At 38.0% G+C, this 20,552-nt stretch overlaps 3 protein-coding genes, 1 long non-coding RNA gene and 1 other non-coding gene across 10 annotated transcripts; 2 read left to right on the plus strand and 3 right to left on the minus strand.

Moving 5' to 3' along the window:
- Positions 1–3,073: 3,073 nt before the first annotated feature.
- LOC104817670 (GDSL esterase/lipase At5g55050-like) lies at positions 3,074–5,258 on the plus strand. Of its 3 annotated transcripts, none has more exons than XM_010546924.2 (5): positions 3,074–3,376; positions 3,862–4,001; positions 4,153–4,392; positions 4,599–4,848; positions 4,919–5,258. In XM_010546924.2, exons 1-5 carry the CDS (start codon positions 3,118–3,120, stop codon positions 5,140–5,142), a joined length of 1,113 nt encoding a protein of 370 aa, XP_010545226.1. In that variant the 5' UTR covers positions 3,074–3,117; the 3' UTR covers positions 5,143–5,258. The 3 variants fall into 3 exon arrangements, with proteins under 3 accessions (XP_010545226.1, XP_010545227.1, XP_019058561.1); XM_010546925.2 differs by having other exon boundaries at positions 3,865–4,001; XM_019203016.1 differs by having other exon boundaries at positions 4,926–5,014.
- Positions 5,247–5,319, minus strand: TRNAF-GAA. The gene has a single exon. It is a non-coding gene; the product is annotated as a tRNA-Phe (tRNA).
- Positions 5,320–5,639: 320 nt separating this feature from the next.
- Positions 5,640–10,404, plus strand: LOC104817673. Its single transcript, XM_010546928.2, has 14 exons — positions 5,640–5,919; positions 6,187–6,227; positions 6,621–6,821; positions 6,959–7,056; positions 7,338–7,531; positions 7,631–7,812; positions 8,220–8,564; positions 8,662–8,726; positions 9,005–9,053; positions 9,137–9,275; positions 9,374–9,458; positions 9,555–9,624; positions 9,726–9,866; positions 9,986–10,404. The coding sequence occupies exons 1-14, from the start codon at positions 5,817–5,819 to the stop codon at positions 10,280–10,282; spliced, it is 2,010 nt and encodes a 669-aa protein (XP_010545230.1). The 5' UTR covers positions 5,640–5,816; the 3' UTR covers positions 10,283–10,404.
- A 2,338-nt stretch (positions 10,405–12,742) lies between these two features.
- On the minus strand, positions 12,743–14,200 carry LOC104817672 (mitogen-activated protein kinase kinase kinase 2-like). Its single transcript, XM_010546927.2, has one exon. The coding sequence runs from the start codon at positions 14,156–14,158 to the stop codon at positions 12,743–12,745; it is 1,416 nt and encodes a 471-aa protein (XP_010545229.1). The 5' UTR covers positions 14,159–14,200.
- A 2,535-nt stretch (positions 14,201–16,735) lies between these two features.
- LOC104817671 lies at positions 16,736–19,331 on the minus strand. 4 transcript variants are annotated; one of them, XR_772551.1, is made up of 4 exons: positions 18,232–19,331; positions 17,916–18,055; positions 17,431–17,530; positions 16,736–17,293 (listed from the first exon to the last, which is right to left on the minus strand). It is a non-coding gene; the product is annotated as an uncharacterized LOC104817671 (long non-coding RNA). The 4 variants fall into 4 exon arrangements; XR_772552.1 differs by having other exon boundaries at positions 16,736–17,080; positions 17,152–17,293; positions 17,916–19,331; XR_772550.1 differs by having other exon boundaries at positions 16,736–17,080; positions 17,147–17,293; positions 17,916–19,331.
- Positions 19,332–20,552: the final 1,221 nt, after the last annotated feature.

Below are 20,552 nucleotides of genomic sequence, written 5' to 3' on the forward strand. Positions count from 1 at the left end.
GGGGGGAGCCGTGACGGCGAAGTGATGCAGCGGCTCGCTGACTGAGATCGGCGGTTTGACTTGGATGGCTCGCCGGAGATGGGCTTCGACGTCGGCGTTGACGACGGCCCAGTAGGAGGAGTCGCCGCCGGAGATGGCCAACACCGTTCTTCGCCGGAGAGCCGCCGGAGAAGGACGGGGGAGATACGTTGCTATCAGGACACGGGGACTGGTGATTGCTCCGACCATGGTTGCAAGTTGCAACTGAGACGACAAGAACAAGGGGAAGATCGAGTTATGGAATTTGTGAAGCGAGCGTTGCAGTTTAAATAAAATCAACATTATTACCATTTCATTATATTTTTCGCACGGTTTAAACAATCGAACGTCATATTCTGATTGTTTAAATGTAATTCAACATTGTACAGAGTTAATGGGATCAGGAAATTCACGTGTTATTGTGTATATATATATATATATATGTATGTAAATATTGGAGGAGAAGAAAATTAAGTTAACGGACAAAAATAACTAAATTTTGGGTATTCGTCCTCATCAACAAATTGGGTATATTCGAAAATCAGGTATCCATTTTATAACGAGATATACGTCGAAATTTTAATATGATTAAAATTTAAAATTCGTGTTCAGATTCGAATTGATATTTTTCGGATCTGTTAATTATCCCTGGATATCCGTATAATAAAAATATCGTTATTATATCTTTGATTTATTTATAAATTGTAAATAAATTTATCATTAATCTAGATGTTTTTTTATTTTAAAAACAATATATAGTTATTTTAGATATATAAATATTTTTTATAAAAATTATTGATTTATAATATATAAAGTTTTATAAATTTTTTAATCAAAATATGTTTAAATTTCGTTGGATTCGTATACCTAGGGGTGTAAAACGAGCTGGCTCGACCCAGCCCAGTCCGCCTCGTTCCGATCCGAGAAAATTTTAGCCCAGCCCAGTCCAGCCCGTTTTTTAACGAGCTAAAAATAGATCAGCTCATCCCAAATCGCCTTAACCCGCGAACCAAACGAGCCGGTCCGCGAGCCAAATATATAATTTTTATTTTAAAATATAGAAAAAAATAAAAAGAAAAAAAGAAAAATTGGCCCGCGGGCCAGCCCAGCTCGTTGCGGGCTGGCTCGCCATGAGCCCGATCCGTGACGAGCCAGCTCCTTTGGCCCGTTTTTTCTGGGCTCAATTATTCTCACCCCAACTCGGAAGAATATGGGCTGACTCGCGAACCACCCCGTGGGCCCGAATCTATTTTACACCCCTACATATATCCATGAATATTCAAAAAATTATTTCGTAAGTAATATAATTTAAATATCTAAAAAATCGGGTTTAGGGTTTAAAATATATAACCCATCGAATTCAAATACCTAGAAATTTAATTCCGCACACGTCCACCTAACTCCGCGGTGTAGTGTATGATTTGGGAATTGGGATCATGTGCAAAACACGTGACCCACTTTCAGAGTTTGGTCCTTGTCAAATATAATATATATTTATATACACTTGGACGACAGCTTGGTTGGTTGGGTTGTGTCGACACCTTTCTCTTTTCCCATTTTAATATTTTAATTCATAATCTCTTTAATTACTTGCTATTATCTTTTATTTATATATATATAATCCATCACTTGCTATATCTTCATTTCATAGGCAAAGCATGTGAAAAAAAAACGTAATATATTTATATATATGTATACACATTTCACACGAAATTGTGTAAAATAAAACTCTAGTTTAAAATTTTTATTTATTATAAATTTGAAAAAAAATGCTTGAGTTCCTATGAATACACAAGAGAAGGTGTTCCGTAAAATAAAGAAAAAAAACACATAATCGTAGTTTTTTTTTATATTTTGTTCTAATTATTTAAAATTTAAATTTTGCACCTTTAATAAAAAAAAACATAGTTTATTTTTTTTATAAATCAGATTATATTTAAATTATTTTATTCAACAATTATTTATTTTAAAATTATTGTTATACAATAATTAATCTTGTCTAAATCATATTACCAACCCCTTAATATAATTTAAAACACTAAAATTTTAATTTGATTTCTTTGTTGTCGGTAGAGTGTCAAACGAACTAGTTCAACTCATATTTGCTCAACTTGTTACGACGTTTTGGGTTTCATTCGCCAAATTCGTTTGCGAACTAACTAAAAAAACATTGATTCAACTCGATTCGGCCAATTTCACAAGTTAAACACAGACTCACCAAATTTAAAACATATATAATATTTTTATTTATAATTTAAATATATCTATATATAATAAATTATATATGTAATCAATAAAATTTAAATTAGATATTAATTTTTATAAAAATATATAAAAAATATATATATATTTTAACTCGACGAGTCACGAATTGTTTCCACCTTGTCGTCTTCTTTCTTCTGTTCTTCATTTCTCTGATACGACAATCTTTCATTGAAACAATCGAAACCCGCGTCACTGTTGATCCTAATTGCTGCTTTGTTTCTTCGACTTTCTCCAAGTCCCGCGATTCATATCGCCGAGTTTCGAGGAAAAGATTCGATTTTTTTACCTGGAGGTTGTGATGTCGACTGAGTTGACTCGGACTGGCCGAATCATGAGACGGTGGGTCTTTTTTTTCCTGGTTTAGCTCTTGATTTTTTCTGAATTCGAAGATTTGGGGGGGGGGGATTTTGTCGATGAAGCATAGAAGATTAAAACTAATAGAAATGTAAATCATGGATTAAAAAAAAAAAGCAAGTCATAACAAATTTTAACTTTTTATCTAACGAGAATTTAATTTTAATCTATTTATATATAAAACTTGACGAATTGAGCAACATACAGTATTGGTGATTACAAGTATTGATTGTGTAACTTTCCACGAGATAACCCTATACATCAAATATATATATATGTATTACAAATACACAGCACAAATTAAATAATCGTTACATTTTACATATAATCTGTGTCAAACTTTTGGCGGACCGGTTAATGAATTTAGCTCGGTTCGATCCGGTTTAGTTATCAATCCATCACAAATGTACCTACAAAACAGAAGAGATTGATGCATAAGCTGAGAGAGAGAGAGAGAGAGAGAGAGAGAGAGAGAGAGAGATGGGAAGGTATAGATCAATCAGAGGAAGTACTTTCTTGTGCATAATCTACATGTTAAGTACAGTAGTTGTCTATGAATCCAAGAAGAGAGGAGTTACAGCTGTGTTCGTGTTCGGAGATTCCTTAGTTGATGTCGGAAACAACAACTACATCCCTTTCTCCATCGCCAAAGCCAATTTCCCTCCCAACGGCATCGATTTCCCCGGCAGAGTTCCCACCGGAAGATTCAGCAACGGCTTGAACGCCGCCGATTTCCTCGGTACCTAAACGTATCCTCTGCCGTATACAACCATAGGAAACGTATCCTATACCGCGTGTATACATCCGCACATATATACACACATATGCATATGCGTGCGCATGTGTATCATATCTCTGTGTGTGTTTTTTGCTTCATGAGGGGGAAATTAGGAAGACAGGTGTAGAAGAATACGAAATAGCATGCGGAACAATATATATATATATATATATATATATATAAATGACTGATAGAGATACTTAGACATCCTGGTCGATCGTTTTCATAATTTGTGTTCTTTTTCCTTTCTTGGTAAGTGAAACTCTTGGCTTCTATAGTCATGTGATGTCTGGCCCTGTGTTTTTGTTCTCTTCATGCACAGTATATTATACGTGTATACTATACTACACAGTACACGTACAAATATGTATGTGTCTCCTGTGTTATATCTTTTTAATTAAATATACGTACGTATTGCGTATTTCTTTTTTCTTTGGATTATGCAGCAGAGAAGGCGGGACTTCCGAGTTCTCCGCCGTTTCTTTCACCGGAAAATCAAAGGAACATGTCGTCCTTTTTCGCCGGCGTTAATTTCGCCTCCGGAGGCGCCGGAATTTTCAACGGCACTTACCACAACGACATCCTCGTAAGTAAAACATGGCACAAGTGTCGAAAATCGGAGTAATAAATTCAGGGTTTGATCCATAGTTTATAATTCATGAGCAAAAAGAGTTTTTTAAGGCCAATTACTGTTGATATTTTGACGTATACTAATCTCGTTCAAGTGACGTGTATAGGGTCAGTCCATTTCGTTGTCGAGGCAAGTGGACTACTATGTCCATCACGTTCGTGGAGATCTAATAAGACTTGTCCAACCATATCACGATGTGCGTACATACTTATCGAGATCGGTATTCGCGGTTGTGATCGGAAGCAACGATCTTCTCCATTATTTCCGACGGTCCGATCTCCGGCGACGGACCTCTATTCAGCGGTACGCGAGCTCCATGGCTGCAAAGCTCAAAGAGCAACTGGAGGTACATCTGTTCTACATATCATCAAAAAAAAAAAAATACTGATTATTTTCTGTACATAGAAAAACACGACACTGAAGGCTTTTATTAATTGAAATAAATAAAAAAATACACAACTTTTTCAGTTTTTTTATTGAATAAAAATAAACCCTAATCCACTTGGTTAATTACACTCCATTCAAATGTTTTGTTACAAAAATATAATGCAGAGATTGTACGACAACGGAGCACGTAAGTTTCTGGCGGTCGGAACGGGGGAGATCGGGTGCATTCCGGCGAGGCGGTTGAAGTTCCGGGGAGCGAAATGCGACGAAGAAGCGAATCACGGTTCTCTCGCATTCAACGAAGCGTTGAAAACGACGATGGAGGAGCTGAAAGCTCAATTGCATGGGATGAACTATTCCTTCTTCGACTCCTACAAAGCCATGCATGACATCAGCAACGATCCCATACTCTACGGTAGTGACGACTCTGATCTTCTTGTGTGTGTGTGTGTGTATATATATTGAATCCTCTTTCTGAGACGAAGGGTTTAGGGAGATCAAAGCGGGATGCTGTGGGCTGGGGAAGTTGAGGGCGGAGATACCATGCGTTCCATTTGCGACGTACTGTACGGACAGGGAGCATCACTTGTTCTGGGACATGTACCACCCAACTCAACAAGCCTCCCGAGTTTTCGTGGATTTCATCTTCGATGGATCTCCTGATTATGTTTTCCCCATTAATCTGAAACAGCTCGTTTCAGCTCCTTGAACGTAGTTGCCTGTTTGTTCTGTCCGAAATACAGTATTTTACTTTTTTCTATTTATTTTTATTATCCATGGATGAAGAAAAAAATAGAAAAAAATAAAAATGAATGCGGTGAGCGTGGATCGAACACGCGACCTTCAGATCTTCAGTCTGACGCTCTCCCAACTGAGCTATCCCCGCGGTTTGGTTTTCTAACAATTTTAAATTTATTCATTTATTTATTTAGATATTTAAAACCTGTCTAATGTAAAACGTATATGATATGATAATGGGACGCGCAGATTTAGGGTCGGGATTTATCGTATTTTAAATATATAGTTGTGTCAAAAAATAATCCAATGGTATGGTTTGATAATTCCTAATTTCCTATTGGTCAATTTTCGTATAATGGAAATACCACAGATAAATCATGTTTGGGCTGTGTCAGTGATGGGGAGTGGTCAAACCTCATGTCCATTAATAAAACAATTAATTATGACACAATTTATGCCCTTTCTTTATTAATTAATTATTTTTATAAACAATGTTCCAAATGTCTTCATATTTCGTCCTCCGCTCCACTTCGGCTCGTTGATCTCGCCTTCCTCTTCTTCCTCCTCCTCCTCCTCCTCGAGCTCTCATGCCGCCTCGTTGACACGGCAACATCTTAACCTGTGCGCCTGTAGGTGCGCACGATAATGGAGGCGCCGGCGCCGTCGTTTGTCTCCAAGGCCAGGACCGCCTTCCACTCCGCCGCGGCCAAAGCGGAGCGCGTCTTCACTGATCTCAAATCTGATCGAGGTCTCCTCTCTCTCTCTCTCTCCCCGTGTTCTCTGCTTCGATTTACCTGTGTCTTCTTCCTAAGTCGTTGAATTTTCTTTATTTCCATTTACTAAATTTTGACTGATCGATGGAGGCCCGTTGCTTGCTAGACCACCGATTTTTATCCGATTCTCGTGTTAAATTCCCTCTCTATTTTTTCCTGGTCGTCTTTTTTTGGGGGGTTTCATTGTGATGATGCGTATTTCATTTTTTTTTTTTAAATTTTTTTTGTCTGAAACGTTGAAGACGCGGAGAAGCAAGCAAAGAGGAACGAAGATCTCTCAGAGGTGCGTCCATTGTTGCCCAAATAGAATTCCCGATTTGTCTTCCCTATGGAATCATAATCTCTCAGTGTTTGGCGTGGTCTGAGAATCTGGGAATTATGTGTTTATCTTAGATTTTTGGAAATGACAGGGATGATAATTTTCACTGTATTTTAATCTGAGGCTTGTAATTTCTGATTGGAAATGAGAAGTAGGATACTTGTAGTTCTTTTGTTTGTTTGAAGAAGCATTTGGAGAATGTAAAACAGTGAGGCAATCTATGTTAAATGTTTGGAAAATATTACCCATATGCTTTTTAGAGAAACTGTTTTGTTTTGTTTTGTTTCTTTAAGGGAAACTCTGTTATAATAGAGACACATATTGGGTTTCCTGCTAAGTGTGAATTTTCTGACACAGGAGGACAATGAAGTGAAGCCTAGAGGATGGAGAGGTGCAAATATCGGAACAAAGCAAGAATGGCAAGATAGATTGAAAAACTTAAGACTAGGGAGGATAGGAGTTGAAAACCACGAAAAGGCTGAAACTTTAACCATGGCGCTCCCTTTTGTTGACGAGAATATGTATACTCTTAAAGTGATACAAGAACAGGAAGCCAAGGTATCTCTTTCTCAAATCACTTTCTTCGGTTTTCCTTGTCTGCTACAGACAGATACCATTGGAGCTCGCCGTTTGCCTGCTGTCAAGATATCTTTACTTTTACTGTGTTAAATGATCTCGCTTCCTTCGATATATAGGCATCAGATGTTGCTTCATTGGTAGAATCTCTGAATGCTATCGATGTGAACGGTATTCCTTCTGCCTCTACTGTGAAGCAGCTGGCCGTAGCACTTGAGTGAGTCTTGAATGATTTAATTTCATCTCAGTCTAAAACTTGTCCTTTTTAGTTTCCTGTAGTGTTCTGGCTAAAAGCTTTTCAGAAAGCTTAATTACTACTCATCGAGGTTTCAATTTGGATTTACGTTTTATGCTCTGTATCTGTATTTTCCAGGCCTTGCTTATAAGCAACAAGGTTGAAGAATTGTGTCTGCCACTATATAAACTCCCTAGTTGAAGTTTTCCGTAGATGAGTCTGCTGTTGATTTCTCAATATGTCCTTTTGGTTTTTGGTTCCAGAGCAGGAAAGAGGGCTAAGACTGTCAAAGACTTTGTTACATCTTCGGGAAGTTCATCACCAGTGAGGGAGAGGGGGGCCTTGAGCCTCTCTGCAGTGAAATCACTGGTCCTCGGTGACAAAGAGGATAAGCTTGGATTTGATCCTGGAGACGAGGATAAACTTGTTTCTCTAACTCAAGCCTTGTTTGATGCAGGTAGGTTTATCATACAAGGGCATGTTTGTCTGTCCAACTATATTTCTGTCCCTTTTATTTCTTTTCGCGTTGATTATAATTTATGGAAGATATTTACAGAGAGTAGTTTCCTCAGAAGAAAGATTGACAGTGATTTAGAGTCTCCAGCGAGCACAACATCTTTGCCAAAAGATATTCATGCTGCTCCGTCGGGCAGTTTCGTTGTTAAGCTAGCAGAAGTGATTGGAAGCTTTACAACCCTAAGGAGAATGACTTTGTTCTGGTGCAGGGTTGTTGATGAAGTAAGTTGTTGTAATACAAATTAGAAAATCCTTGGCTTTGGAGCAACCTTCTTTATTCTCTCTATTTGATATCCAGTGTGATTAGCTTATGAGCTAAGGTAAGGGGGGTAGTTCATGCTATTTGTGAATGTTGATAGAGCAATTGATTCTATATGCCTTGTGGTTTAGGGTGGACCATTTGGTATTCAAGATTGCTGGTGTGTAGAGGTTCAACAAGAATGAAATTTTCTTCGTTTTGCCTGGTAGTTTAGTCAAAGTCCAAAACCTAGATGGAAATATATGTGATTAGGCATATGTCTACACTAGAGAAAAGTAATTATATTCGAGTGCATTCTCCAACCACTGCAACTAAGCTTGGCATGTTATAGTTCTTTTGATAATGTGTCTTGGATCCTTTGCATGTGCAGTTGAGAAGATTCTGGACTGAAGGAAAGCACATACCAGGGATCCCTCTGGACGAGATTCCGGATTTAAAATTTTGCCTGCTGCATCAATGGTTACAGGTCATAAATTGCTGCCTTTCTAGGAAAGCACGTCGGAGAACTGCAACTGAAGCACTGGATGCTGTAATGAGGCAATCCAGTTTGACTGATGAAGACTCAGATGTTTCAGAAGGAACGGCTTCTTCTGTTCCTCTTTTGTATGCTAAAAGTAATACCGGAGAACTCATACTCCGGCTAGGTGTTAATCACCGAGTTGAGAACTTAACATTGTTGGAAACTGGTCAACCTGTATATGCCCCAATAACTCAGGTTCGGCTACTTCCATTATAATTGATTAAAACTATGAGTAACTTCTCAGTTCTCAAATCTTATTTCTTTCGCCTTTGGTTTTGTCCATATCTTGAAGGAAGGACCTCTTCTGACGGAAGATCTTATCAGAGAAACAGAGGAACTGGTTCTCCGGACAGGGAGGTGAGTAAGTACACTCAAGTTAATGAGATGCAGATCTATTTGGAATTCGTATCTTTGAGCAACTTCTTCCTGCCCCTGTCGTCTTTATGCAGTTCTTTCTCTACATGTTTGCTTTCAGTTACGAATTTTGAAACTTTACGATCTTTTCTGTATCAGCCATAGTGTTTTTGAAAGGGAGTGATTATGAGCATGGTTGTCTTACAATTAGTTGCTGTTAAAGTATTTTTGGATGTACTATTATCGTGATAGATCGGTTTTGTTGTTGTTCTTATGGCCAGCATGGGTGCCGGGTGTTCTCAACTCCTGTCTGATATGCAGGCTTTCAAGGTGATTTTCTAGATGTCAATAAATCTCGGTGATGTGTAAATCTTTCATATATCTGTAACTAATAAGTTATGTATCTCCCTTAGGCCGCAAATCCCGACTGTACATTGGAAGATTTTGTGAGATGGCACTCTCCTCCAGATTGGACCGAAAATGATACTTCCCCCGGAGAGGGTGATTCTTCATCTTTACGGGGTCGATTGAGTACTCGGATGCAGAAAGAAGGTCCAACCTCTAGTCTCATTTTTTTCTCAATAGTAGTACAATTCATATCTTTTGTATTTATCGCTTATCGATCCTCACAACCATCGATGAAATTTTAGGTAATTTATGGAGAGAACTGTGGGAAACCGCCAAACCCGTGCCCGCTGTTAAACAAACACCTCTCTTTGATGAAGATTTAGCAGTGTAAGTTGAAATTATGCTGTCTTAAAAACACAGCCAATTCCGTGTTTGATCTCACTCATGGAGGATTTTCTTCGAATGTTCATCAAACTTTTAAAGGGAAGGGATCCTGAATTGTTTGGAAGACATACCAGCTGCCGAGCTTTTCGAGCAACTCTTTGTCTCCCTAGTAAGTCTTCCCGTCAAATCGCTTATGACCCTTACATATATATTCGATCTTTTTCGCTTCCGGTATGAATTCTAACTATTGAATGGTTGTGGGGTTTTCAGGTTGCCTCGGGATTTGCGATGTCAGAACCAAGACTAGCGAAAAACGATGATTTGTCGAAGATGTTCTACAAATGCAAGGATTATGTGGTCGTGACTTGTCAGGGACACAAATGGAGCGATAAACTCGACGATCTCTGCCAGGTACTCGATATTGCTCCATATAATCTTCCAGAATATTCTCCATAACGTTTTCGAACAGGAGTATACCGCATTTTCACATAGCGGATGAGCGAATTGAGCCGATTTCTTCGTTCTCTTAGGTCTACGAAACCGTGGAAACGATGTTACTACGGCCGGAAGAGTTTTTGAGAACGATGAAGCAAACGGAGGAATCTCCGACGGGCGAAACCAGACGCCGTTTCAGGCGGCTCGGATTTATATTTCGGGGTAAAGAGAGAGGCCAGAAGAAGCAACAACAAGGAGGAGGAGAAGAGCAGCAGAAAGGTTCAGAAGGAAACCCTAATCGCCAATCGTTCTCTAGTTTCTTCGACGGCAAGTCATCTTTGTTTTCCAAGAGACCTCCTAAACCGGAAAACGCAGACGGCACTGTCGCTTGATCTCTCTACCTTTTTTCCCTTTTTTTTTTATTTGGGAAGTGTATTTTGATTGGTTGGTAACTGTAAATTACCATTGAAATTTGTTCAGATAGAAATGAATAAAGATGCTTCAATATTTTATAGATTCTGTAAAGACTGTAACACGATACTAATTTAGTACAAATTTTAGAATACCGAATAAACCGTTTTCAGAACCGTGAAAATTTTGAAACGTCCACCCTAGTAAAAACGGTGGTTTTAGAGAAAGTGGTATAATGAACTTGTTCATACATATATGTTATATAGAGAGAGAGACACTCAAAACTATTTTCATATGGGAGTAATAATAATATACGTATCATTTTATATGAATATGCATAATTTTATTGGGGCATTTATCAATATTCTTTTGTAATTTTATAAAACTTCCCATTCTCCACTATATAGGTCCGCCCATATATATATATATATTTACAATAATGTTCAAAAGCTAATCGAAAACGGAAGGTGCTAGAATAGATTATAAAATTTTAAACTGTAAGTAATAACGATGAATAATGTGAATTATTTTATGTAGATATAACTAGAAATGATTATATCTAAGCAACACTATACGTGCCTCGAGATATCTCACGATTTTGTGTTGTTCGTGTGCGTTTGTGTTTATTTCTTTTTTTTTTCGAAGTTATTTTTTATCCGCGTTGAAGAAACTTTGCGCCGCCATATAGCCTCCTCCACGACAGCTTCGGTTTCTGCCAACGGACAGTTGCAGGGGTCGACAAAAGAAGGGGCTATGAACATGGGCCTGGCCCAATTAGCCCAATTTCAAATATATATATATATATATATATAAGTATATTTGAAATTAAATTAGCCGAATTCGAATCAAATATGAGAAAATAAGAAAACTAACAGTAAACATAACTAATAAGTGAAAACTAGGTGTCCAAATATCATTGAAGGTTATGACAAAACAACTTAACATGTCGCTATTATTGGGAGCACACACGCATAACCCTTCTCCAAAAGCATGGGATTCAACTATGGCACAAACAAACCTTGCACAACATAAGGTTTCATTTATTTTATTTTATAATCTTATAAATGAATTATAAGATAGTCTAGGGAAAAAAAAGGATTTTAATTTCATAATAAATAAATTAGCATTGGAAATGGATAAGGCGGGTGTGAGAGAATCTAGAAAACCCTACAACAAGAACAAGTGGAAGAAGCCATGAAAGAGAGAACAAGACTTCCACTTTCTAAAGGTCAACCCCTCAATTTGTTTTTATGATTTATGTGTTTTTTTTTTCTTAAGAGGATGCCAAGTTGATATTGAACCAATCGAATCGGATTGGCGCTTCACATTATGCACTCTTGACATCAACATAGAGTCATCATCAGCATCACCACCTCTCCTATATTAACAATTTATATAAAAAAAAATGGTATCTTTGAGCTTTTGTGGTGTTTTTCAACGGATGAGTACCTAAACAAAAAGGATGCAATATCTTCATATAATTTTGTTAGGAGTTGATTTATATATCTTTTGGTTATGTATTACGTGAAGGACCAAGAAAACGAAACCAATAGAACTATCTATTTCAAAATCTTACCATTAAAATGTTTTCGCGGAAATGTTCCCAACTATTCCTTTTCTAAAAAAAAATTATTATACAAATTTTTAGATTCATAAATCTAGCTTTTTATGTAGAAAATTGGCATTTTTAATAAGATTTTTAGTTTCATCCTATTTGTATTACATGTATATTCGTTTCCAATTCGATTAATTTGATTTTAAAAATATCACATCTAATCGAGTTTTCAATTAAATTAGATTTAGATGCAATTAGATTTTAACAGAAAGGATTTGGTACACTCAAATAAAAATATATGTAAAAGTGGCTATGAATTGTACACTAAATTACACATGTACTACCAGATGTTACCGTCGAATCCGATGTAAAATTCTACATACAAATTAAATAAAAATATTTTTAAAAAAAAAATACTAGAAACTCGAAATACATGACCTCTTGATTCAAATGTGAATGAATTTGGTCTAAGAAACACCGAACTTTGCTTGTGCCATGGAAAGTAAACGTTAAACCAACCCCAAAAAAAGGTCTTATGCGTTCACACTTACAAAAATTAAGACTAGGAATAATAATAATAAATAAATAAATAAATAAATAAATAAAAGAAAGAAAAGAGACTTAGTTGCTTCTTGACTTGTTCAAGTCTCCTTTTGCATAGTAGTTTATGCACTCAAACACCTACCACAAAACACACAATATACCCAACTGCCAATTTTGAAAGATCAACGACCATAGTTTTTTTTTAAACATAAAATTTATTGAATCTTTGATCCAACTACTTTCTAAATAAAGATTCGAAGGAGTTTTGCCCCATCGTTATCAATAATGTAATTTTAAATTTCCTCGTTTTTTTTTTCAATAGGTTTAGAAAGCTATGATATGATTAGTTTTTTTTAGATTCGAATATTGGAGAAAAACAATATTTTTTATTGTCTTTTACACAATTTATGTCGGATGATACAGAATTACATTCGACATTGTAACAGACAGATGGGATTACATCTCCTCCAATGGTGGAGTAGTAATAATTACTACTGCTGTCGCTGTCAGAGAAATGATCAGATGACATGCTGTCCTGATCTGAATTCCAGCTCTCGACACTTTCCGTTGCCTCCGATGGCGTTTCCTCGACTCCAATCTCATTTTCCTCGTCATTTCGTTTCTGGGTTGGTCCGATCTCGTTGTTTCTCAATTGAATCCAGTCGTCGGTATCCCAATCGGGCACGCCGGAAAACCCATCTCCGGCGAGTTTCTTGATCCGATCGGCGGGGGAATCTCGATAACTCGAAGGATCTGGAAAAGGGTCTTCGTGTTCTGTCTGAATCAAGAGACTTTTGGAGAGTTCGAATGAATCCCAGAAATATTGATCGAGCACAGTACTAGGAGAAGAAGAAGAAGTCGTCATCCTCGTGTTCAGACAAGTACGAGATTCGTCTTGTTCGTCGAGAAATGGGTGTTGCAGAAATTCATGAACTGCCCATCTCTCGCTCGCTTCTCGCCTCAGACAATTCCTCAGAAAGTCCTTAGCTTTCTCCGACAACCATCCCGGAATCTCCGGAGACTCGCCGGAGAATCCGATCTTGTACATTGCCGCAACGACGTCGTTTAGGCCGGGCCATGGGCTCGAACCAGTCGCCATCTCGATCACCGTACAACCCAATGCCCATACATCCGCTGCAAACCCCTGTTCCTCACCGCGAGCCACCTCCGGCGCCATGAACGCCGGTGTACCGGAAAATTCCGAAGTGACACCGCCGTTCTCCACAGTTTTGGCGCAACCCAGATCGGAAATCTTCGCCACGACGCCGTTTTCGCCGATCAAAACGTTCTGACTCTTCACGTCGCAGTGAACGATCCCTCGCGAGTGAAGATAGCTCAGACCCTTCAGAATCTGACGCGTGAATGATCTGATCTCCGGCTCCGGCAACTTCCCACCGCGTTTCTTGATCAGATCGTGAAGAGTTCCTCCGCCGACGTATTCCATAAGAATATTGTAGAGAAATATATTGTTCTCGCGCGTCGAAACAGAGCCTATGAACTTGACTACGTGAGGAGAGCTCAATTCGGACAAGAGAGATTGTTCTCTCTGTAAGATCGCCGAGGAAGAGAGCTCGACGGTTTTGACGGCGAAGATTCTACCGGAGCTCGCGACGGCGATAGAGACTGTGGCGGTGGAGCCGCGGCCGATGGTTGGGCCTCTCGTCCATTCCTCCATTGAAGCACCAGAAACTTGCGAATAAGAAATTGGAAAAAGAAACGAATAGCGGAGTCTTGTATTGTTTAAGTGAAGACTTGTCATGACCTAAGCTTTTATATATGTGTGTCTGTATACACACACATACACGCATATATAGATATATGTATATGTATATGTATATGTGTGTGTATGTGACCTTTGGAATGGGGTTTTGGTGTCCCAATTCAAAGTCTGAACTGAGACGACATTCTTTATTATTTCGTCTCTTTTCACCAATTATTAAGCACGAAAACTTTACCTTATCCTTCCCTTTTATTCAAATTAATATGATTTATCTCTAACACGACCGTTCAAGTTCGTATTCAAAATGCAAATCTCTCTCGCTCTCTCTATATATATACACATATAAGCATTTTTACCTACGTATCTCAGGACGATTTACATTTAAATATATATTCATATTACCCTGTGATATAAATGTTATTTCATTCATTTGGATTGAATGTCAAAGAATAATAATGCAACCCATTAATCACAAATTAATTAAAAAAAGGATAATCAAGGCGAAATTGATAGTTTAAGTTTATGTGGTCCATCACATTTTTAATCAATTCATCCACCAAATATTTTTGGATGGCTCGAAAGATTCTAATAAAAACCCTAAGATGTGTTATGAGTTTTTAAATTTGATTGGCATACAAAATAATTTTCTCGTTCCGAATAATTGTGATTTTATTTTACAAAAAAAAATAATAATTGTGATTTCCACTTTTTTTTAAAAAAAATTGTAAAAAAATTAGTGTTGTTTTGCGTGAAGCGAGCCACGTGGAGGGAGGAGAGAGGACGAGAACAGCTTTGACGGCGGATGCCAGGTTGGACGGCGCCGTTACTTGATCTGCCGACTTCCTATGTTTTCCGGTTGTAAAGAAGAAAAAAGGAACGGTAAAAATGCCACGTGGAAGAAGACATGTGCAAAATGCGAGGTTAGCGGGAAGATTAGCGTGGGATAATCCAACCATTAAAGGATTAAATTTTGAGGCTGTAATAAAGCCTTTTTCTCACATGCGTCTTTAATTGCAAATTTGCAAAACCCAAGCTGGACGTCTGAATACATTTTACAAAAACAAAAAAATAGTCGAGAAAAATAAATTAATCTCCGAGGAAGAAAGAAAAAAAATGATAAATAAACTAACTTATATAATAAATATTCCGATCTAACACATTTTGGGCTATTTTTTCTGGATAATTCGGCAGTTGAATATTTGGTTCAATTAAATTTCTTAAAGTATCAAAGAAACGGAAAAATTCATGTGAATGCCGTTCTCCAAATGAAAATTCGAATTTCGGTTGGTAGTGAGTTTTGTTTTTTTTCTTATCAATTGAACTATCCAATTTTAAAAGTCACTGTTCATGACAAATCTTAAATGTAAATACTGATAGACGAAATTTATATGAGCATGTTGATTAAAAGAATTGTACATTAGAATGCCATTATTTTCAGGGTATAGAGCGTGGTAACATGCCGTTTCAGTTATTGATTTTTGTTTTGAGCAAATGCATATTTTGGAGTTTTTTTTGTGCGGAAGAAAACGGGAGATGCTTTTGCGTAGAGAATAGAGAATAATAACAGAGCTGGATAATGGATTGGACTGTTTTGGTTAGGGATTGAATTAAATATATAGAGGGATACGATTTTAATAATCGTGTGTTGGCTGGACATGAACGCGGATTCATGCATGCATGCATGATAGTCACGATGGGTTAGAGAAGGGTGTGTTAGAGAAGTGCGAGTTACTCTCTCCGTTTCTCCGTTTCAAAATATTTATAGTTGTAGATTATTTTCCATATTTCAAAATATTTGTCATTTTACGTTTTCAAAACATTTTTTTACAATAGTTTCTAATTTTATCCCTATTAAATTTCACTAAACTATTAATGATAACATTGTTTTTATCATTAAATAAGGGTATATGTGATTTTTTTATTTTTAAAAAAAAATATGAAATAACCTAAAACAATAATTATTTTGAAACGGAAATAGTATTTTTTTTAACCAAATAAAGAAAATAAATAAAGCAGGAGAGTTTTGAGGTTTTTGTGTCATTGGGAAATGGAGGGGAGGATTTTACGCGTGATGGGAAGCAAATCACGCTGCGGGCCTTTTCTTTCCCTTGTTGCTGAATCCCCCCTCAAGGAGATTTTGTTTTTAATCTTTTCGATTGCTGAACCCACATTTTTTTAAATGTTGTGTTATAATTGAGATGGAAATGCATCACTATTAAGAATAATGAGCGTGTGTATATTCTAATCCCGTATGTATTTGATTGCCTAACCTTTATGGTATTAATATAAGATATTGCAAACAAAATTACAAAGATACATTAATCTTGAAAGCCAAACAGATTTGATTAACCAGCCGTTAAACGAATTTAAGATGTGCAATTGATTCTGAGCAGACATTCATCTACTCTTGTGAGACGACTAAGTAGTGATGGATGCTATATGTGATAAGATAAAAAAAGATTCAACCCAATTTGGATAGTTCAACCGGTGAAATGAGAGCGTAAAGCATTTATCCCGTCTCGAGTTCGAACTCTAAGTTGGGAATGAGACTTTCACATGGTTTTCTCTCGATCTTGAGATTAGTTTGGGTTAGGGCCTATGATACCCGATTAAAAAAAAAGATAAAAATGATTACAATTCCTGGATAATTTTAAAAAAAAGCCCAGCAGCTGCCATTGTAATCTTTTTTAAAAGATGGCAAGAAGCGTCCAAAGCAAGAGAAACCCCCCAACCTGAAATTCTTTAGAATCCCAACTGGCCAAAGAGAGAGAGAGAGAGGATGCAAGCTAAGCAAGCAATGGCCAATGAATGATACAAAACTTGGAAAGGGAAACAAAAGATAGGCTGAAAAGTGTGATATTCCTTCAAGGGTCGAGTTTTTGGGCCGGGAAGAAGAGGGGTATGTTTCAAGCAAACGCCGATCCAATCAAATCCCTCCATTCTTCTTCTTATTCTTCTTTCCTATGTTATAATTATAATAAAAATATTTTAAAATAAAATTAAAAGAAAGTAGTGGCTATACCTTACCTTACCATGGTAGCAACTCCTGCGTCACCAAAAGTGATTCACTTTCGGTTTTTCCTTCTCTTGTCTTCCGTTTATTCCATTCAATGGACCTTTCCTCCCCTTCCCTTGTGGCTGACTTTATGCTTTCCCTCACTCATCTTTGTCTATCTGAAACAAAATAGTTATCCAAACAAAAAACTCAATTGGGATATATTTCTGATAAAATTGGAATAACCCCACATACATATGGCTTCTCTTGCATGATTGGAAATGAACCATTTACGCAAAAGGAATTTACAATGTACCGGTCAACAACATCGCACGGGTTTTGGCTCTCATCTCCTTCCCACACTTGGTTTGTCTCATTTCGTCCTAAAGAAGGGTCCTCACCACTAGCTTTAGGGTCTGAAACTTAGATATGGTAACCCTTAGAATAACTAATGCACCTTCCAGACGTTTACATGGCCACATCAGTGCAAGTATCAAGTGAGTAGGGGCATAAAAACAAACTTGGCTCACGAGCCGACCCGCGAGAAAACCCATATTTTATCGATTTGGGCTTAAGAAATCTGAACCGGAAAAAAGCGCCCGGCGAGCCCACAAGCGGGCTCCCGAGTTAGGGCGATCTGAGCCAAACCATGATTTTTTTGGCTCGTAAAAAACGGGCCGCAGCCGATTTTGGGCTGGCTCAGACCGATCTGGGCCGAGCTGCTGACCCATTTTACATCCCTACAAGTGAGTAAAACTACCATTCTTCTACAAGGAATCAGATAATAGAACAGTAACTTACCAGGTTTAAAAGTAAAGTTTCAGGCACAGTGAGAGGCGGATGGAATCAAGATTCTGTATCAGCATTCTTCTGGTCATTGGACTCACTGGTACTTTCATATGTAAAGGGGACAGAATTGAAACCACCAGCATGTGCGTGTTCTGAAACATCATTCAAATCCGGGATACAAAAACGTAAATAATGAAATCAGTTTTCTGAATGTCATTCCAGAATCAGACAAACCCAGAACCAAAAAAAAAGGTTTAGGTTAGACGCAGTACAATAAAGATTAAAAAGAACTACAAAGCCTGTAGTGTACAACAGATAAACATCTTACTTGATTGTCTGAATGATGCAACTGGTACACAATAGATTATCCTGCAAACTTTGAAAGTAATGCAAAACGAAGAATGAAAAGAAAAAGGACACAGAAGCCGGACCAGAATGACGAGCTTAGGAGGATATAACAAAATGAACATTCCATAAACACAAGTTAATCCATTTCTGCCATAGTTTACTGAACTTCAGTTCTAGTGAAACAGGAGCTGCAGCACACGTTTTCAACCAGAAGTATCTAAACTAATTCCCAAAGCACAGAGATCATAAATGGCGACTGGCTACTATTCCATGGCATTTGCTCCTTCCAAAAATACTTGGATTGGATTTGGCCCTCAAGGACAAAGTTCCCTATTTATTGACCTAATCTTCTAGAATTTTCTCTATATCCTTGCCACAATTTCTATTCTTTCCTTTGATTAAAACCACCTGATAATAATCTTTCTTCACATTTCATCTCTCTTCTTTCTATATACTGCCCCCATTAAAATGATGAGGAATCCATGGAATAGCTATTGATTTCTGAAGACAATATCACTGAAGGAAATGTGGAATTCACTGATAGATTCATCCATCCTCCATTTAACTTTGCCACACGCGAAAATGTACCTACTCGAGACCAATGGTTACCGTATTTAAAAATAATCGGATTCGATATAAAATTATTCCAATCTCAACAAAGCAAATAAATAACCGATCAGAAATCATCATCTCTAGTATCGCTACGTCAAGCCTCTACATCACCACAAAGGTCCTACTGCTCACTTGCCTAATTTCGCTCTCGAGCTCCGGTTCCAGGTCAGGGTGATCGGAATTCGTGCGGGAGAGGTTGAGACACCCGCAGAGAAGAGGAGAGGAGGTGATGGACATCGTACCAGTCGATTAGGAGGTCGTTCCAATCAACGAGCGCCGCCGAAGAGTTGACAAACGCCGCCATGGAAAAGGAGAGCGAATTGGTCAACGACCTGCGTGTCCATCGGAGAACCTCAAAGCCAGTGGATTTTCCAAGCAGAAGGACCCTGCAAGAGATAGGGTTTGTCGATCCTAATTGGGAGTGCCGGAAAATTGATTGAAGGAGAAATATCAGCACGGCGGCGGAGAGAGCGGGAACTTGACAGTTGACACGACGAAAACAAGTGATATACGACGTCGTTTTATCCAGTCCATAATTTCACCGTTTGAGAGGGAAAACGTGTGTTGTTTTTCTGCAGAGAAAACGACTTGCATTTCTCCCGCCCTTAACCAAAGTAAAATAAGAGACGAAGATTGGGCCTTACTCGGGTTTACGAAGTATATCATACTAATTACATATTCTATAAAAATTAATTAAAGAGTATACGCGTGGCGTAATAGAATAAAGATTAGGGATACGACGTCGTATAGGTCAAATACAAGGGAGAATGGCGTTGACTTATATGACGTGAATTGTACAGTACAGTTAAAGCGTTGACCACTTCCCTCCCCATTTGGACTATCTTGAGCGATAAACAACAATCATTATTTTTTCTGAGTTTTGCACGTCCAACCAAATCGGTCAATATTAGATATATATAAGAATTTCTTATACTTTATCATAATATATATGATTATTTATTATAAATATACGAATCTCTAATATTTTAATTCTCAATAACCATACTCAATTGGATCAAAACCGGCCGGTACAGAAGACAATTTACATGATAATTTGGAATTGAAATTATCATACCGACTGCGGAAACGATGAGTGTGAATAAAATACTTTTGTTATATTTTGATACAACGAATGTAGTGTTATTGTGCATGCATGGATATAAGGGATTTACGAGTCTGTGACACAAACCCTAAGCATCTTTTTTAATATATTTTTTGTCAACGCCCTAAACTAATTAGATCAATATATATATATATATTCCCTCCTCTGCAAAAACCCCACTATTTTTCCCACATTTAACCCGTAACTTCTCAATTTATCAATCTCGTCCTCGCCTCCGCCGCCGAGCATCGCCCCGCACGCCGCCGAGCATGCATAAATCTCGCCCTCCATTTTCTCCGACGTCTTTCCGACTTCTTCCACGTGTCCCGATGACAGTACTTCCCTGTATTGCCCCTCGACCACCCCTTGTGACCCGATTGCCCGGCTCGCCTCGATCATGACCCGCAGGATCCGACCCGATTTCTCCGGATCTTGGTCACGTGTTTGGGCCAACATCTCCATCGCGAACGGAACCATACCGTCTCCGATCAAGAGCCGAATACTCGAATCGTACGGACCGTGGGCTGTTGGCTGGGACCCACCGAGCCCCAACAGCGGTTCGTGAGTACTGTACGGCACGGGGAACA

This window comes from Tarenaya hassleriana, unplaced genomic scaffold (assembly GCF_000463585.1).
Source record: "Tarenaya hassleriana unplaced genomic scaffold, ASM46358v1 Cleome28, whole genome shotgun sequence".
Taxonomy (NCBI): domain Eukaryota; kingdom Viridiplantae; phylum Streptophyta; class Magnoliopsida; order Brassicales; family Cleomaceae; genus Tarenaya; species Tarenaya hassleriana.

Bases quoted from the DNA above. Each gene is read 5' to 3' on its own strand.
- LOC104817670 (XM_010546924.2), top strand. From the start codon at position 3,118: ATGGGAAGGTATAGATCAATCAGAGGAAGTACTTTCTTGTGCATAATC. The intron at 4,002-4,152 runs GTAAGTAAAACA...TGACGTGTATAG, and splicing joins CTTACCACAACGACATCCTC to GGTCAGTCCATTTCGTTGTC. The intron at 4,849-4,918 runs GTAGTGACGACT...TCTGAGACGAAG, and splicing joins CAACGATCCCATACTCTACG to GGTTTAGGGAGATCAAAGCG.
- LOC104817672 (XM_010546927.2), bottom strand. From the start codon at position 14,158: ATGACAAGTCTTCACTTAAACAATACAAGACTCCGCTATTCGTTTCTT.
- LOC104817673 (XM_010546928.2), top strand. From the start codon at position 5,817: ATGGAGGCGCCGGCGCCGTCGTTTGTCTCCAAGGCCAGGACCGCCTTC. The intron at 7,057-7,337 runs GTGAGTCTTGAA...TTTTGGTTCCAG, and splicing joins CAGCTGGCCGTAGCACTTGA to AGCAGGAAAGAGGGCTAAGA. The intron at 7,532-7,630 runs GTAGGTTTATCA...AGATATTTACAG, and splicing joins TCAAGCCTTGTTTGATGCAG to AGAGTAGTTTCCTCAGAAGA.